Source organism: Cervus canadensis, chromosome 21, assembly GCF_019320065.1.
Source record: "Cervus canadensis isolate Bull #8, Minnesota chromosome 21, ASM1932006v1, whole genome shotgun sequence".
NCBI lineage: Eukaryota > Metazoa > Chordata > Mammalia > Artiodactyla > Cervidae > Cervus > Cervus canadensis.
Genome location: NC_057406.1, coordinates 4,192,718 through 4,208,540, shown reverse-complemented (window position 1 = coordinate 4,208,540; position 15,823 = coordinate 4,192,718). Strand labels below are relative to the sequence as shown.

Genomic DNA, 15,823 nt, shown 5'->3' with positions numbered 1-15,823 from the left:
TTAAATCTATGATTGAAAACTTGGAAGAATATTTTTAAGAATAAAACTCTAACTTAAGATACCATGATGTGAATAGGCAATCAGTCTTGACAATAAGATGAAACTACCACTCGGATATTTTGAGGGTAAAGGGTGGCATTTAAACTTCCAACTTCCTATATTGCCATCAAAGCCTCAAGATGAGAAAAATATGGCAATTATATATTCATAATCCATAATCAACTCATTTGGTTAGAGGGGAACTCAAAGACTCCTTCAGCAGGCTTAATTCCAAGGAATAAGAACAAGATAGACTGAACAGAAATGGGTCTTGGTGGACAGACTCTACTCAGAACTTGGAAAATTATGAAGAACACTGTGAACTCAAACTACAGTTTAACAGATTTCTTGCCAACACCCTGGATTTCTCTGCAAGCTTACACTGTGTCTTCTCCTGACTGCACTCAGGACACGAAGGACACATTTTGGAAGCAGGAATGGCAGCTGCAGTTGAGGAATGAGTCAGCAGTTGAGGTGAATGATGAGAGGGAGAAAATGCTTCAGGCTAAGAGGCTGAATTCACGGAAGGAACTCCCTCATTAGAGGCAATGGTAGCCACTATGAGACAGGTCTTAAAAAGTCTTGGGATGTTGACAGAATGGAAGAGGAGATAGGATGCAAAAATGTAAGGCATGCATTTTGCTAGGAGTCACCTGTGATAAAGTTTGGGTACCCTGACCACAAGCGGGAGTGGAAGCTCCTTCACAGTTGCTCATATTACATCATGCTCATACTCAATTCAGCAGTGGGGTGCCAGGAACATAAATCTCAAAGGGAAACTGGAAATTAAGAGGCTTTTAGTACATAGGATAGGTGCCAATAGAAAAGAGTAGTAAGTAAGACCTAGTACTTAAAGATTCCACTAATACAAACATCTAAATTTTGCTAGAAGATATGGATATATTGGGCTTCCCTGGTGACTTAGCAGTAAAAAATCTGACTGCCAATGCAGGAGATGCGGGTTTAATCCCTGGTTCGGGAAGATCCCGGAGAAGGAAATGGCAACCCATTCCAGTATTCTTGTTTGGAAAATCCGAAGAACAGAGGAGCCTGGTAGGCCACAGTCCATGGGGTCACAAAAGAGTCAGACATGACTGAGTGACTAAACAACAATAGAATATGCTTCAGTTCCCCTTCAAAGAGAAGGGGAGTGTACGAAGTCCACAGTGATAGAGCCACCCCCGCCCCCCACACAGAGGAGATGGGATACAAAGTGCTAAAATTAACCTCCTGAGGGGAAATTCTCCCAAATGAGTCCAGCCTTGGAGTCCAATTAGCTGATACAGATTGGCTGGCATTCCAAAGAGATGAATCAAGATTCTCTTTTTACTCCTGTGTTTCCTTCTCCCGATCTTCCCAACATCTCTAGCAGGTCACAGAACGTGGCTCTGACCTGTTCTCTACAAGTTTCAGGGGACTCTTGATTTAGTTCCTAACTTTTGTGGGTGTGGCATTGATATGCTATTACGTATACCGTGACATGTTCAAAAAGCAAGGCCCTATTGAGATCTGGGTTAGATGAATACAGCCTGGGAAATGCTGGGAGATGACACTGTTGCCACTAGAAGTTACCCCAGGCTGTAGCTCCTGGAAAGTCCCTGCATCTCCCAGGCATCACACAAGAGGCTCAACAGAAAGAAATCAAGGGAGGTCAACTTCAGAGACTCAGGGTGGTGCCCAAGACTCAATACACCTCTCAGGGCTGGACTCATTAACCAAGATTGTAAGACTAAAAAGTATAACAGAGAATGCCAACTTAACAAATTACTAGAGACCTTCTCTGTCAGCATGACCAGAGCAGCCTCCTTATAAACAGCTATAAATGCAAAGTCCAGTCACTTCTGGAAGGCTGATGAACCTAGAATCAAAACCAGGAGTTTAATTCGTCTCCTTCCGGAAACGGATGGCTCTGTCAATAGGACCACGGCCCAGGGTCTCTGCAGGATGGGGCTGCTAGCATTTGCCTCCATCCGGTGGTCTCCTTCCAGTCTACCCCATTCTCATGTCCGAAGTTTACAGTCAAGGTGTGTGAGGCGTCTGAGAGTCTCGCAGGCGGTCTGTCCGTCTGTGTGCTGACCTTTAGGCTGATTTTCAGTTGTGTCCTTAGTTCCCTTATGGTCTCGAATACTGAAAACAGGGTTATGTGGAAACGCACTAGCTGATGGGAGACATTTTAATACACGAAGGGGAGCAAAATTTTGAACTGTAATTCCTTTGGAATTTTATTTAGATATGTTATTTTGGTCTTTATTAAACAACTAATTTGGTCCTATTTGCCATATGGTCTACTTTTAGACCCTCTGGGTCCCAATACCTAGATTTGGGGAAAAGCAACTCACCCAGTAGCAGTGTTATGGATCCAGCAGTGATCCTTACTTAAGTCCCCTAAACCCTGAGTGAAAACTACTACCCTGAATCATCTTATTTTTAGATTTTTAACTTAGATTTTGCTTTTATACAGCAACTGTCAAACTATGTTTGTTCAGAGTAAATTGCCTTCTAACTGCATCCTGACCCTTGAATTGTAAACACTGTACTGGAAGTTAAATCAGAAAGGAACTTACTTTGCCAATGTTAGTATTGTCCAGCGCTGCATCTACTTCATCTAAAACAAAGAATGGAGCAGGCCGAAAACTAGAAAAAAATTACAATCAAGTCAGTTACAACTTTGTTTTACGAGACCTGGAGGACAGGACTAAGAATGTTCAGAACAAATAAAACGTGTCGTTTCGTATGCCTTTGTTTAGGTCACCAATGGCCTCTATGTCGATAAATACAGTGCTCAATTCCCAGTCCACATCCCTTCAAAGGAAGGTGGATGGAACCAGGGCGGTGCTCCCCAGCTTCCTCTGAGTCAAGGACACCACGGTCCGCTCCCCGCCCCACCACTGCTCCAGGTCCCAGTCTCCTCTGCCAGCTCCTCCACAGTCTCCTAACTTCTCGACACTGTGGTGCCTCTGGGGCTCAGTGATCAGAGCACTCTTCTAACTAGATTCTTTGATGATTTCATCTGCTCTCAAGGTTTTAAGTATCATTCATTGATGGAATGCTCTCACATTTCTATTGACAGTTCTGACCTCTCAAACCCTTGCCTCACTGGTCCAATGGCTTACTCAGTTTCACATGGGTGTCTGCTCAAACTCAAGCAAAATCAAACTTTTCACTTACCCTCAAACCCACCCCTCCTGTGCTCCTCTCCAGTTCAGTTAATGGCAGCTCTTATCCCTCTAGTTGATTAGGCTCCCTCCTACCCCGTGCCTCGTCTGCTCTCATACTAGTCCGAACCGCCACCATCTTCAACCCTGATTGCTAAAACAGCTCCCTAAACCTTGCGCCTGCCACTGCAGACAGTCTGTTCTCTACAGGCACCAGGCTCACTCAGACTCATTTCTTATGTCTAGAATATTCTTCCCTTAGAACTCTTCTCTAGAACACCCCACCCATGTGACTTGCTCCCTTAATTTCTTCAAATCTTTGCTCAAATATTACCCTTTCAAAAAGCCCTTCCCAGAAGATTTTTTAATATTGCAAACCCTTCCCTGTTACTACTGCCATTCCCTCCTTTGTCTCTATAGCAACTGTCATTTTCTAACAGTCTCTATATTAGAGAATTAATTTACTAATACACCTTATTTATCATCTGTCTTCCCCAACTAAAATTAAGTCTCTTTGAGGCAGGGTATTTGTTTTCACTCCGGTCTCTCCAATGCCCATTAACACCACTCAACACAGTAAATATTTAATAAATATCTGTTGAATAAATGGATGGGGGTGACACCTAGTAACAGTCGCATTCTGCTAAGAATCACTCCACACAGGTTCCTGTTTAAGTCCCTGCCTCCTCTTTTTCTCAAGTCTTCCTGCATTAATGGCATCTTCTTTCCCTTTCCTATCATCACTAATTCTTTATCCTTCTTGAGACCAGTAACAAACAGCTGTAAAACTTATGTGTTGATCTTTCTGATCATGAAAATAGAGAGGCTCTATTATCTATACCTTAGTTCTTCATCTAATGCTTTGAACGTTGAAAAGTTAAATGCTTTAATTTTAGCTAACATTTTTCCCATGATTTATTTTACAAACACTCACCATCATCAGTGGAAATGAGGAGGTTAAACTTTTTTTTTTTCAGAAGAAATACTTTGCTTAACATTCCTTACTATATCACCGATCTCTGAATATGGACTAGGAAAATAACATAAAAGTTAGCTGTTTTTGTTTTGTTTGGATTTGTTGTTAGAATTGTCTTTTGGCAATCTTGAATTCAAAACTGACCATTTGATACCCCCTTTTCTCCTTTCTTTTCAATTAAGCTGGACATTAGCAGCTTTTGATAATAACAAATTGAATAAAAATCTGTCAAAGACTGAATTCTCTCTTAAATTTGCTGTCTAAATTATTACAGGCCTATAGCATAACCTGAATTGTCTGGCTGAAAAAAAATTTTTTTTTACCACATACGCTGCATAAAGACAAGTAATTAGCAGACCTTCTGTAGGAAGGGCCGTTTGTGGTCTCTGCCTTGACGCAGAGTCAGAGGGCTCACTGTGACCGTACCTGTGCACAGCGAACAGGAGTGCCAATGCGGCCACGCACTTCTCTCCCCCTGACAAGTTATCCATCGGCATGAACCGTTTGCCTGGGGCCACACAATTATAGCTGATCCCCTCCAAGTAAGGCTCTTCTGGGTTCTCTGGGCTAAGAAATGCCTGAAACACATGTTATTTATTTAGCAGTATCAGAAAAGCTATTAGTAAGGTTCAACTTGGAACTGTAAAATACTATTGGTTCTGTTTTTCTCCATTTGATGGAAAAATATACCAATACTTGTAAATAATGTATTCAGCTCTACTTGTAATCAGAGATAACAAGGTTCACTGGATGGGGAGTACAGGGAAAACATTCTGACACACACAGAAGATAAACTCTTCCCATCAGTCTGCTGTTCAGAGTTCAGAAGCATATGCTGCAGTCTGACTGAAACAGCCTGCATTCACTTCTTCCACTGGTCCCCTCATCAAATCTTTACTGAACACCTATTACGGGTAAAGTCTATAGGAACAGAGATGAATCCTGCCCTCAAGGAGTTAATGGGTTTCTTCTAGTCTTACTTTATAAAAAATGAGTTATTTTTTGGATTAAAGATCTAAATGTAAGACCAGAAACTATAAAACTCCTAGAGGAAAACATAGGCAAAACACTCTCTGACATAAATCACAGCAGGATCCTCTATGATCCACCTCCCAGAGTAATGGAAATAAAAGCAAAAATAAATAAATGGGACCAAATTAAACTTAAAAGCTTTTGCACAATGAAGGAAACTATAAGCAAGGTGAAAAGACAACCTTCAGAATAGGAGAAAATAACAGCAAACAAAGCAACTGACAAAGAATTAATCTCAAAAATACACAAACAGCTCATGCAGCTCAATACCGGAAAAATAAATGACCCAATCAAAAAATGGGCCAAAGAACTAAACAGACATTTCTCCAAAGAAGACATACAGATGGCTAACAAACACATAAAAAGACACTCAACATCACTCATTATCACAGAAATGCAAATCAAAACCACAATAAAGTACCATCTCACGCCAGTCAGAATGGCTGCTATCAAAAAGTCTACAAACAATAAATGCTGGAGAGGGTGTGGAGAAAAGGGAACCCCCCTACACTGTTGGTGGGAATGCAAACTAGTACAGCCACTATGGAGAACAGTGTGGAGATTCCTTAAAAAACTGGAAATAGAACTGCCATATGACCCAGCAATCCCACTACTGGGCATACACACCGAGGAACCCAGAATTGAAAGAGACATGTGTACCCCAACGTTCATCACAGCACTGTTTACAATAGCTAAGACATGGAAGCAATCTAGATGTCCATTGGCAGACGAATGGATAAGAAAGCTGTGGTACATATACGCAATGAAATTCTACTCAGCTATTAAAAAGAACTCATTTGAATCAATTCTAATGAGGTGGATGAAACTGGAGCCTATTATATAGAGTGAAGTAAGTCAGAAAGAAAAACACCAATACAGTATATTAATGCATATATATGGAGTTTAGAAAGATGGTCTCAATGACCCTATATGTGAGACAGCAAAAGAGACACAGATATAAAGAACAGACTTTTGGACTCTGTGGGAGAAGGTGAGGGTGGGATGATCTGAGAGAACAGCACTGAAACATGTATATTACCATAGGTGAAATATATCACCAGTCCAAGTTCGATGCATGAAACAGGGCATTCAAAGCTGGTGCACTGGGATGACCCTGAGGGATGGGATGGGGAGGGAGGTGGGAGGGGGGTTCGGGATGGGGGACACATGTACACCCATGGCTGATTCATGTCAATGTATGGCAAAAACCACTACAATACTGTAAAGTAATTAACTTCCAATTAAAATTTAATTAATTAATTAAAAAAAACCACCCCACCACCACCACCACGCTATTCTTGGTTGAAATTCTAAGTATGTGATTCAAGATTACTTCAGTCATAAAAGAATATCATGAGAAAGAGGGAAACCCAAGTATATATAACCTGGTCTACATCTTTTGTCCACATCCAACTGCACAGTATTTGCTGTGGGTCCTGATCACGGAAGGGAGAGACCAGCACGACAAGGGGCGTGTCTAGACTTGAACCCTGCCTCTAGTTCCTTCCCTCTCCACAGACCCCACATCAACCTCTTTCCCCTACATTACCCTAACTCTACTGCAGAGACCACTCACAGCTCTACAAAGTCAAATTAGTACAGATCACAGAATTCCAGAACTGAAAGAGAACTTGGAAACCAGATGATCTAACCCACTCATTGTGCAGATAAAGAAGCAGGACCAGAGATTTTGACTTGCCAGGATGACTAGACCTAGAACACAGGTCACTGTGATAACCAGTTTTCATGAGCTGACTTTACCCAGTAAGTGGGTCGCTCAAGAAAGAGTGATGGTGATTTACCACCATTAAAGAAGAACAATACAAATAACACAAAGTTCCTACTCATAACTGAGGGTGAGAAATACATACTTGGGCACTGTTGTTTCTGCAGAGCTTCTTGTAGATTTGATCAATTGAGATTGAGATGTGCTCAAAACACTGGTTGAAAAGATCGTATCTCCTTTTTTTCACCTGTTCAAACTCTTGCCTACATATTCTGGCTTCCTTTCTGCTGGCCTCAAAAGCTAAGAGAGAATCAATGTTCTTTATTTTGGAGATCACTGAGGGCTTTTCTTATTTTAACTTTAAAGCATAAAACATTTTTAAGCGAGATTTTGAGTTTGGCCATCTTGAATTAAATCTACCTTCAAAACATCTCAGCTATTATTAAGTCCAAGAAAATGACTATTAAAATTGATGAGCCCCTTTTCTTGGTAGGGCTGATTTTTAAATAATAATAACAAATTCCAACAGAGTATCTAGTATGCCTCTTGTGCTGGTATGAAATAAGACACTGTTCAAAAATAACCAATATACCTGTTTTTAAATTAAAGCAAAACTCTTTTCAAAAAGGAAGAAATTAATAATTCAGCATTAAAAGTACATTACTATAAGATAACAGAAGAAAAAATATATATACATATAATCAAAACAAAGGAACAGTTCAGGGGGGATTATTGGTAAATGTTACAGAAATCAAAACCCCTAATACCAATGAATATGATCTTGCTATCAACTAAAGTTTAATTTCACCGTCTGTGGACTCCTGAAACTTGTCTCTGACAGTCTTCAGGTTCTCCACGGCTCTTAGGTTTGGGGCTGCTGTCTTCAACAGGATATCTTCTTGGGATGCTACTTGTTGTAGGAGGAGTTTAAGTTGGGCCTCAATTTCTTTATCAGATTGTAGAGCCTATTATTGGCAAAGAACAGCAGTGATTAGCATGCCACTTTGATCCAAACTGCTGAGGTAAGTAGGCACAGGGTCCTTCAGGGTACGGCCCCTATTTCCCTCGCTCTGCATCCAGCCCTGCCGGCCCCGGTAGCCCTCTCTGAGGGCTCAGGCATCATGGAGGCTGCCCTCTTGAAACACACTTCACCTTACTATTTCTTAATCTGGCTTAAAAAGTAAACAATTCACATTATTCCTTCTTTTAAAAAATTTTTTTAATTGGAGAATAATTGCTTTATAATACTGTGTTGGTTTCTGCCATAAATCAACATGAGTCAGCCACAGGTATTCATGTGTCTCCTCTCTCTTGAACCCTCCCTCCCATCTCTCTCCCCATCCCACCCCTCTAGGTTGTCACGGAGCACAGAGTCACAAAGCAAATTCCCACTGGCTATCTACTTTACATATGGTAATGTGTATGCTTCCATGCTATTCTCTCAAGTCACCCCACCTTCTCCTTCCCCCACTGTGTCCACAAGTCTTTTCTCTATGTCTGCGTCTCCATTGCTGCCCTGCAAATAGATTCATCAGTACCATGTTTGTAGATTACATATGTAAGCATTAATATACAATATTTGTCTTTTTCTTCTACTTATTTCACTCTGTATAAAAGGCTCTAGCTTCATCCAACTCATTAGGACTGACTCAAATGTGTTCTTTTTAATAGCACTGTATATGTGTACCACAATTTCTGTATCCATTTATTTGTCAATGGACATATACTCGTTCATTTAAAAATATTGATCATCTACTATGTATGAGGATTCAATGATGAAAACTACTCTGTCTTTGCCCTTAAAGAGCTAACAGGGAAGTCAGACATGCAAACTGGCGTTGACAACAGTGTGAAGCTCTCCACCAGGTAAGCGTGAGCACTATGGGGCAGCAGAAGGGATCCAGCCCATCTGGTTCTTGTTCAGTCACTAAGTCATGTCCAACTTTTTGCAACCCCATGGACTGCAGCAGGCCAGGCTTCCCTGTCTTTCACTATTTCCTAGAGTTTGCTCAAACTCACGTCCATTGAGTCCACGATGCCATCCAATCATCTCCTCCTCTGCAGCCCCCTTCTCCTCCTGCCCTTAATCTTTCCCAGCATCAGGGTCTTTTCCAATGAGTCAACTCTTGGCATCAGGTGGCCAAAGTATTGGAGTTTCAGTATCAGTTCTTCCAGTGAATATTCAGGGTTGGTTTCCTTTAGATTGGTTTGATCTCCTCGCAGTCCAAAGGACTCTCTGTGTTCTTCAGCACCACAATTTGAAAGCATCAATTCTTCAGTGTTCAGCCTTCTTTATGGTCCAAGTTGCACATTCATACATCACTATGGGAAAAACCATAGCTTTGACTATACAAACCTTTGTTGGCAAAGTGTTGTCTCTGCTTTTTAATATTCTGTCTAGGTTTTTTATAGCTTTTTTTTTCAAGGAGCAAGTGTCTTTTAATTTCATGGCTGCAGTCACCATTCACAGTGATTTTGGAGCCCAAGAAAAGAAAATCTGTTACTGTTTCCACTTTTTCCCCTTCTATTTGCCATGAAGTGATGAGTCCAGATGCCATGATCTTAGTTTTATGAAAGTTGAGTTTTATGCCTGCTTTTTCACTCTCCTCTTTCCCTTCATCAAGAGGCTCTTGAGTTTGTCTTCACATTCTGCCATAAGAGTGGTATCATCTGCATATGTGAAGTTGATATTTCTCCTAGCAATCTTGATTCCAGCTTGTGATTCATCCAGCCGGGCATTTCACATGATGTACTCTTAGAAGTTAAATAAGCAGAGAGGCCATATACAGCCTTGACATACTCCTTTCCCAATTTTGAACCAGTCCATTGTTCCACGGCTGGTTCTACCTGCTGCTTCTTGTCCCACATACAGGTTTCTCAGGAAACAGGTAAGGTGGTCTAGTATTCCCCATCTCTTTAAGATTGTTTCACAGTTTGTTGTGATCCACACAGTCAAAGGCTGTATCATAGTCAATGAAGCAGAAGTGGTGTTTTTCTGGAATTCCCTTGCCTTTCCTATGATCCAATCAGTCAATCAGTTCAGTCGCTCAGTCATGTCCAACTCTTTGTAACCCCACGGACGGCAGCACGCCAGGCCTCCCTGTCCATTGCCAACTCCTGGAGTTTACTCACACTCATGTCCACTGAGTTGGTGATGCCATCCAACCATCTCATCCTGTCTTCCCCTTCTCCTCCCCGCTTCAATCTTTCCGTGCATCAGGGTCTTTTCCAATGAGTCAGTTCTTCACATCAGGTGGCCAAAGTACTGGAGTTTCAGCTTCAGCATCAGTCCTTCCAATGAATATTCAGGACTTATTTCCTTTAGGATGGAATGGTTGGATCTCCTTGCAGTCCAAGGGACTCTCAAGAGTCTTATCCAACACCACCAGTTCAAAGGCATCAATTCTTTGGCGCTCAGCTTTCTTTATAGTCCAACTCTCACATCCATACATGACCACTGGAAAAACCATAGCCTTGACTAGATGGACCTTTGTTGGCAAAGGTCTCTGCTTTTTAATATGCTGTCTAGGTTGGTCATAACTTTCCTTCCAAGGAGTGTCTTTTAATTTCATGGCTGCAGTCACCATCTGCAGTGATTTTGGAGCTCAGAAAAATAAAGTCAGCCACTGTTTCCACTGTTTCCCCATCCATTTGCCATGAAGTGATGGGACCAGATGCCATGATCTTAGTTTTCTGAATGTTGAGCTTTAAGCCAACTTTTTCACTCTTCTCTTTCCCTTTCATCAAGAGGCTCTTTAGTTCTTCTTCCCTTTCTGCCATAAGGGTGGTGTCATCTGCATATCTGAGATTATTGATATTTCTCCCGGCAATCTTGATTCCAGCTTGTGCTTCATCCAGCCCAGCATTTCGGATGATGTAGTCTGCATATAAGTTAAATAAGCAGGGTGACAATATACAGCCTTGACATTCTCCTTTTCCTATTTAGAACCAGTCTGTTGTTCCATGTCCAGTTCTAACTGTTGCTTCCTGACCCAAATACAGGTTTCTCAAGAGGCAGGTCAGGTGGTCTGGTAGTCCCTTCTCTTTCAGAATTTTCCACAGTTTATTGTGATCCACACAGTCAAAGGCTTTGGCATAGTCAATAAAGCAGAAATAGATGTTTTTCTGGAACTCTCTTGCTTTTTCAATGATCCAGCGGATGTTAGCAATTTGATCTCTCGTTCCTCTGCCTTTTTAAAATTCAATTTAAACATCTGGAAGTTCACAATTCACGTACTATTGAAGCCTGGCTTGGAGAATTTTGAGCATTACTTTGCTAGCGTGTGAGATGAGTGCAATTGTGTGGTAGTTGGAGCATTCTTTGGCACTGCCTTTCTTTGGGATTGGAATGAAAACTGACCTTTTCCAGTCCTATGGGCACTGCTGAGTTTTCCAAATTTGCTGGCATATTGAATGCAGCACTTTTACAGCATCATCTTTTAGGATTTGAAACAGCTCAACTGGAATCACCTCCACTAGCTTTGTTTGTAGTGATGTTTCCTAAGGCCCACTTGACTTCACATTCCAGGATGTCTGGCTCTAGGTGAGTGATCATACCATTGTGATTATCTGGGTTGTGAAGATCTTTTTTGTACAGTTCTTCTGTGTATTCTTGCCACTTCTTCTTAGTATCTTCACGTGCTTCTGAAGCCTAGCTTGAAGGATTTTGAGTATTACTTTGCTAGCAGGTGAAATGAGCATAACTGTATGGTAGTTTGTACATTCTTTGGCACTGCCTTCCCTTGGGATTGGAATGAAAACTGACCTTTTCCAATCCTGTGACCACTGCTGAGCTTTCCAAATTTGCTGATATATTGAGTGCAGCACTTTGACAGCATCATCTTTTAGGATTTTAAATATCTCAGTTGGAGGTAACCCTTAAACTAGAACCTAAACCATGAACAGAACTAACTTGAGTGAGGAGAAAAGGGAAAAAGTGTGGCAGCCATTACCTTCCCGGAAAACTTTCTTGACCCCGTAGAGGCATTATTTAACATCTGATAAAGCTGTGTTTTAATTCGTTGGAGGAAAGAATTTTTTAGAAGATGCTGAGTAAACTGGTTAATTTATGTACCTTTTAAGAAACAGATTCTTACCTCATACCATATACAAAGATAAATTTAAGATAAACAGGAAAAGAAAAAATCATTAACAGGAAGAAAATATTTATATTAATGTTGTAGGGTAGGACTTATTAAATATGAAAGCACTGAATAACCTATAAAATAGATAAGAGGTTATTTTCTGATTTCCCAAAGCACCACAATTAACAATGAAAGAGCTCAATAAAGCTAACAAAATATATTAATATTAAAAACATGAAATAAAAAGACGTGGTGGTTATTGCTACTTGACACCCATTCTCCATTTCTTCCTTTCTAACAGAGCCCATGTTTGGCCATGTCTCCCTCACAGGGCCCATGAACCCTGCTCGGCATAAGCTGAGCCCATCCCACTCCAACAGTGACTGGTCAGGAGTGAACATGTGACCCAATTCAGGACACTGTGATGAGAGGACAACTGCTGGACCTCTGTGGAAAAGCCTTTCTTCAATCTTAAGAACAGCACCACTACAAAAGGCACTCTCTCTTCTCTGAGGGCTGTGGTTGTACTGGCTGGAAGGCAAGAAAGGCCAGAGTCATTTTGCCCTCATAAAAGAAGCAGCTTCAGGACAAAATCAAAACACAAAGCAACATATGGTTACACGGGTAACAGAAACAGAGTCAGAGATTTTAAATTAAAGAGACCATGAAACTGGATTTCCGGACTGTGCTCTGCCGCTATGAAGAACTTGTCACTTCCTGAGGTACTGCACTGAGACGCCGACAGGGTGATTCAGGATGCTGGAGTGTGTTGGCTACTTTTGTGCGTTTCAGGACTTCTCAATGACTTTTTTTATTCATTGTGAATCTTCAAGAACGGAACAGCCTTTCAAAATACTGGCAGAAACTTCTTCTTTGACAAGATCTTTCATGGTATTGGTATACTACAGAGTGAGAAATGCTGATATAAACACTTTAAATGTTTTAAGCATTTTATATGTAACCTGTTTATACTATTTCTTTAAAAACTATTAGGAAATCTACTTTCTCCCCTAAACTATGCTCTGTCATCTAAAAATTATTCTGTAGGATTTAAATACTCAATACTACCATGAGTTACTCATAAACAACAGAAATCTTCCAGTTACCTTCAAATCCTCTCTTAGAGAGCTGTAGTCCACCTCAATGGCTGCTTCTTTTTCATATATATCAGTCGTTGCCTGGGTACTTTCTGCTTCAGTTCCCAACTGAAAAACACACGAAGCCCCTTCCTTGTTATCTGAAAATGGTGTTCTCTACTCTTATGTCTGTCCCAGGTCCTCCAGTTGATGGCCACCTCACTCAGATTAGAAGATAAAAGCCTTATGTAGGCCAGCAAGGCCACAGTGATCTGGCCTCGGCTTCCCCTTTAACTTCACTCTGTGTTAGTCTCCCTGCTCCAGCCAACCTGGGCTCCCGGAACAGACCGTGTACACATCCATTTAGGGCTGGCAAAAGGCCCTCTGCCTGGACACCCTTCCTCTACACAGCTGCATCTCTTCATCTCTTACCTCATCTACTAGCCAGCTACCTTCTCTCAGGACATCCAGGGCCTCTGCATCAAATTCTCTTTACTTCCCTCCCTGCTTTATATTTTCTTTAGCCTATACCACTACCAAACACATAAATATTTTATTTGTCTACCATTTGTGTCTATCTCTCCCCTAGTAGAATGTGAAGGAAAGGATTTTGGCAGTTATATTCATTGCTGTAGTCTCAGTGCCTACTGCAACGCTGAAAACATGTATTTCAGTTTCAATATATGTCACTCTCTGAATGAAGAAAGAGGAGGAAAGAAGGAACAAATAAAGAAGCACTTATTCAGCTGCAGACTGGCCTTTGGTGTAATGCTGACACCAAAAGCAAGACCTACAACTTAAGAGAAAACCCCTTTCTCACTCTTTTACAGATGTTCTCACCTGAAACAAACCAATAAAACTACTTTTGGAAGTAAGTCCAATTCAACATTGCACTTTGAAAAAAAAAATTGCACTTTGTATTAAGCTTCTATACGAGTCACCTAATGCCTTGCTATTGGAAGTGTGATCACTGGGACGGGGAGAGCGGGCCTCACCTGGGAAACAAGGTCCCCAGGGGCTTCAGTGCACAGCAGGGTTTGGGAACCAGTGATCTGGTACAGTCTTCCCCACAACATAAGAATCTCCTATGAGAACTCTGGCAGATGTAGGTAACTCATCCCATGTCTGCACACGTCCCACGGAAGGGAAATCTCAGTTCTACCTTACAATAGTTGTAAGACGATTCCTACAGCTGCATAAGACAATTAATTCTATGTGGTGATCCTTGTCCAGCCTTCTGGAAAGAGACAATTTATACCCGATGCCTTTTCAGTTTTGGGATTTAGATGACCTTGTACAGCACCCTCATTACATGGCTGCTGTCCATGAGGTCACAAAAGAGTTGGATACGACTTAGCAACTAAACAACAACTAGATGTGCTTGTAAAATTTCAATCAGGGTACTCACCACTAGAGGCCTTCCCTCTTTCTAGGAGGAAGTATTCCCTAGTAAAAGAAATCTGACTCTGTGTCCTCCATCCCTAACCCCAGTGTCCACCTGAGGATTAGAAAGAACAAGTATGTTCTGTCTTCTGTGACATACCTTCTTCTACTGGACGGGAATAACCATATTCCCCAAGACTTCTCTTCTCAGCATGACACAGTTTGGGCCTTTTCACTATCGTGGACACTTTACTCTCAGAAAACATCATGCTTTAGAAAGTAAATGCAACATTCCAAGGTGGTTTGACCAGCACAAAGTAGAGCAGAACTATCACTTTTTAGATAATGATTCAGTATTAATCCAGCTTAAGGTATTAATACGTGCTTTGAAATAACCCACTATGAATATGAAAGTCATTCACCCTAATAAACAAGTACATAATTTCACATTCATGGTGGGCACATATGTTGGAGAATACTTCTGAAAGTTCACTAACTGAAAAAACAGTAGGACCAAAGCATCAGCAGGAATACTTGACCAGCAGCATTTACTTAGATGTCAGTCATTAAAGCTGCTGCTGCTTCTACACTATTCTATGACAAACCTCTTCTAAAATTACAGCCTTTTAAATAGACTTTCCATTTCTCTCTATATTATTGTGAGTACTGCTTTTCTGCTGCCATCCACTTCTATTACAGACCCTCCCTTCCCTCTTTCTGCACCCTTAAGAATGGACACATGACCCAGAATGAACCAGTCAGAGTTCTTCCTCAGGATTTTTCTAACTGAGGGCAGGAGAGAGGTGTCTTCCCCCTCTGGTCAAAGCTAGTGGTTACAGTTGCAGCCATGTGAGGAAAGCTGATCTGAACAAATAAAGCCAATACATACTAAGTTCTCCACAGTATTCAAATTCCTGGACCACGTCACAGAGAAGGCAGCCTCCACTTCAGTCCTATCCCGTTACCTCCCATTCCCCCTTTAAAGCCATCTGAGTGGGGCTCATGACATTTGTGGCCAGTAAAGTGGCTTCTCCTTTCCTTCCATCTGGGATGTAATCTCTGCTAAAACAGAGAAAAAAGACTCTTTTTTAGGCTGAGTCGTGCAGCTTACAGGATATTGGTTCTCTGACCAGAGATCGAACTGGGGGCCCTGGCAGTGAGACTGTATACTCAAAAGACTTTTGAGTATAATATAATACCAGAATTATTCTATGAGAAGTAGTCAAAATCAGCAAGAGAAAAACTGTTTCACAGTTGCTTCATACTGAAGAAACCAAAGGATTGAATGCCTCTTCTGGAGTAGAAACTGGAGGGAAATGCATGGATTTCTGACCGGTGGCAAAGCAGAAAGG

The 15,823-nt window shown here is 41.3% G+C and overlaps 1 protein-coding gene across 2 annotated transcripts in view; it reads right to left on the bottom strand.

The window, feature by feature from the left end:
• SMC1B (structural maintenance of chromosomes 1B) overlaps positions 1 to 15,823 on the bottom strand; it is a 73,055-nt gene that overhangs the window by 2,075 nt on the left and 55,157 nt on the right. For both annotated transcript variants that reach the window (XM_043440724.1, XM_043440723.1), the window contains 5 exons: positions 13,119 to 13,217; positions 7,737 to 7,893; positions 7,074 to 7,228; positions 4,597 to 4,748; positions 2,604 to 2,673 (listed from right to left, as the gene is read on the bottom strand). In XM_043440724.1, coding sequence (XP_043296659.1) covers positions 2,604 to 2,673; positions 4,597 to 4,748; positions 7,074 to 7,228; positions 7,737 to 7,893; positions 13,119 to 13,217 — 633 coding nt within the window. The remainder of the gene's footprint in view (positions 1 to 2,603; positions 2,674 to 4,596; positions 4,749 to 7,073; positions 7,229 to 7,736; positions 7,894 to 13,118; positions 13,218 to 15,823) is intronic.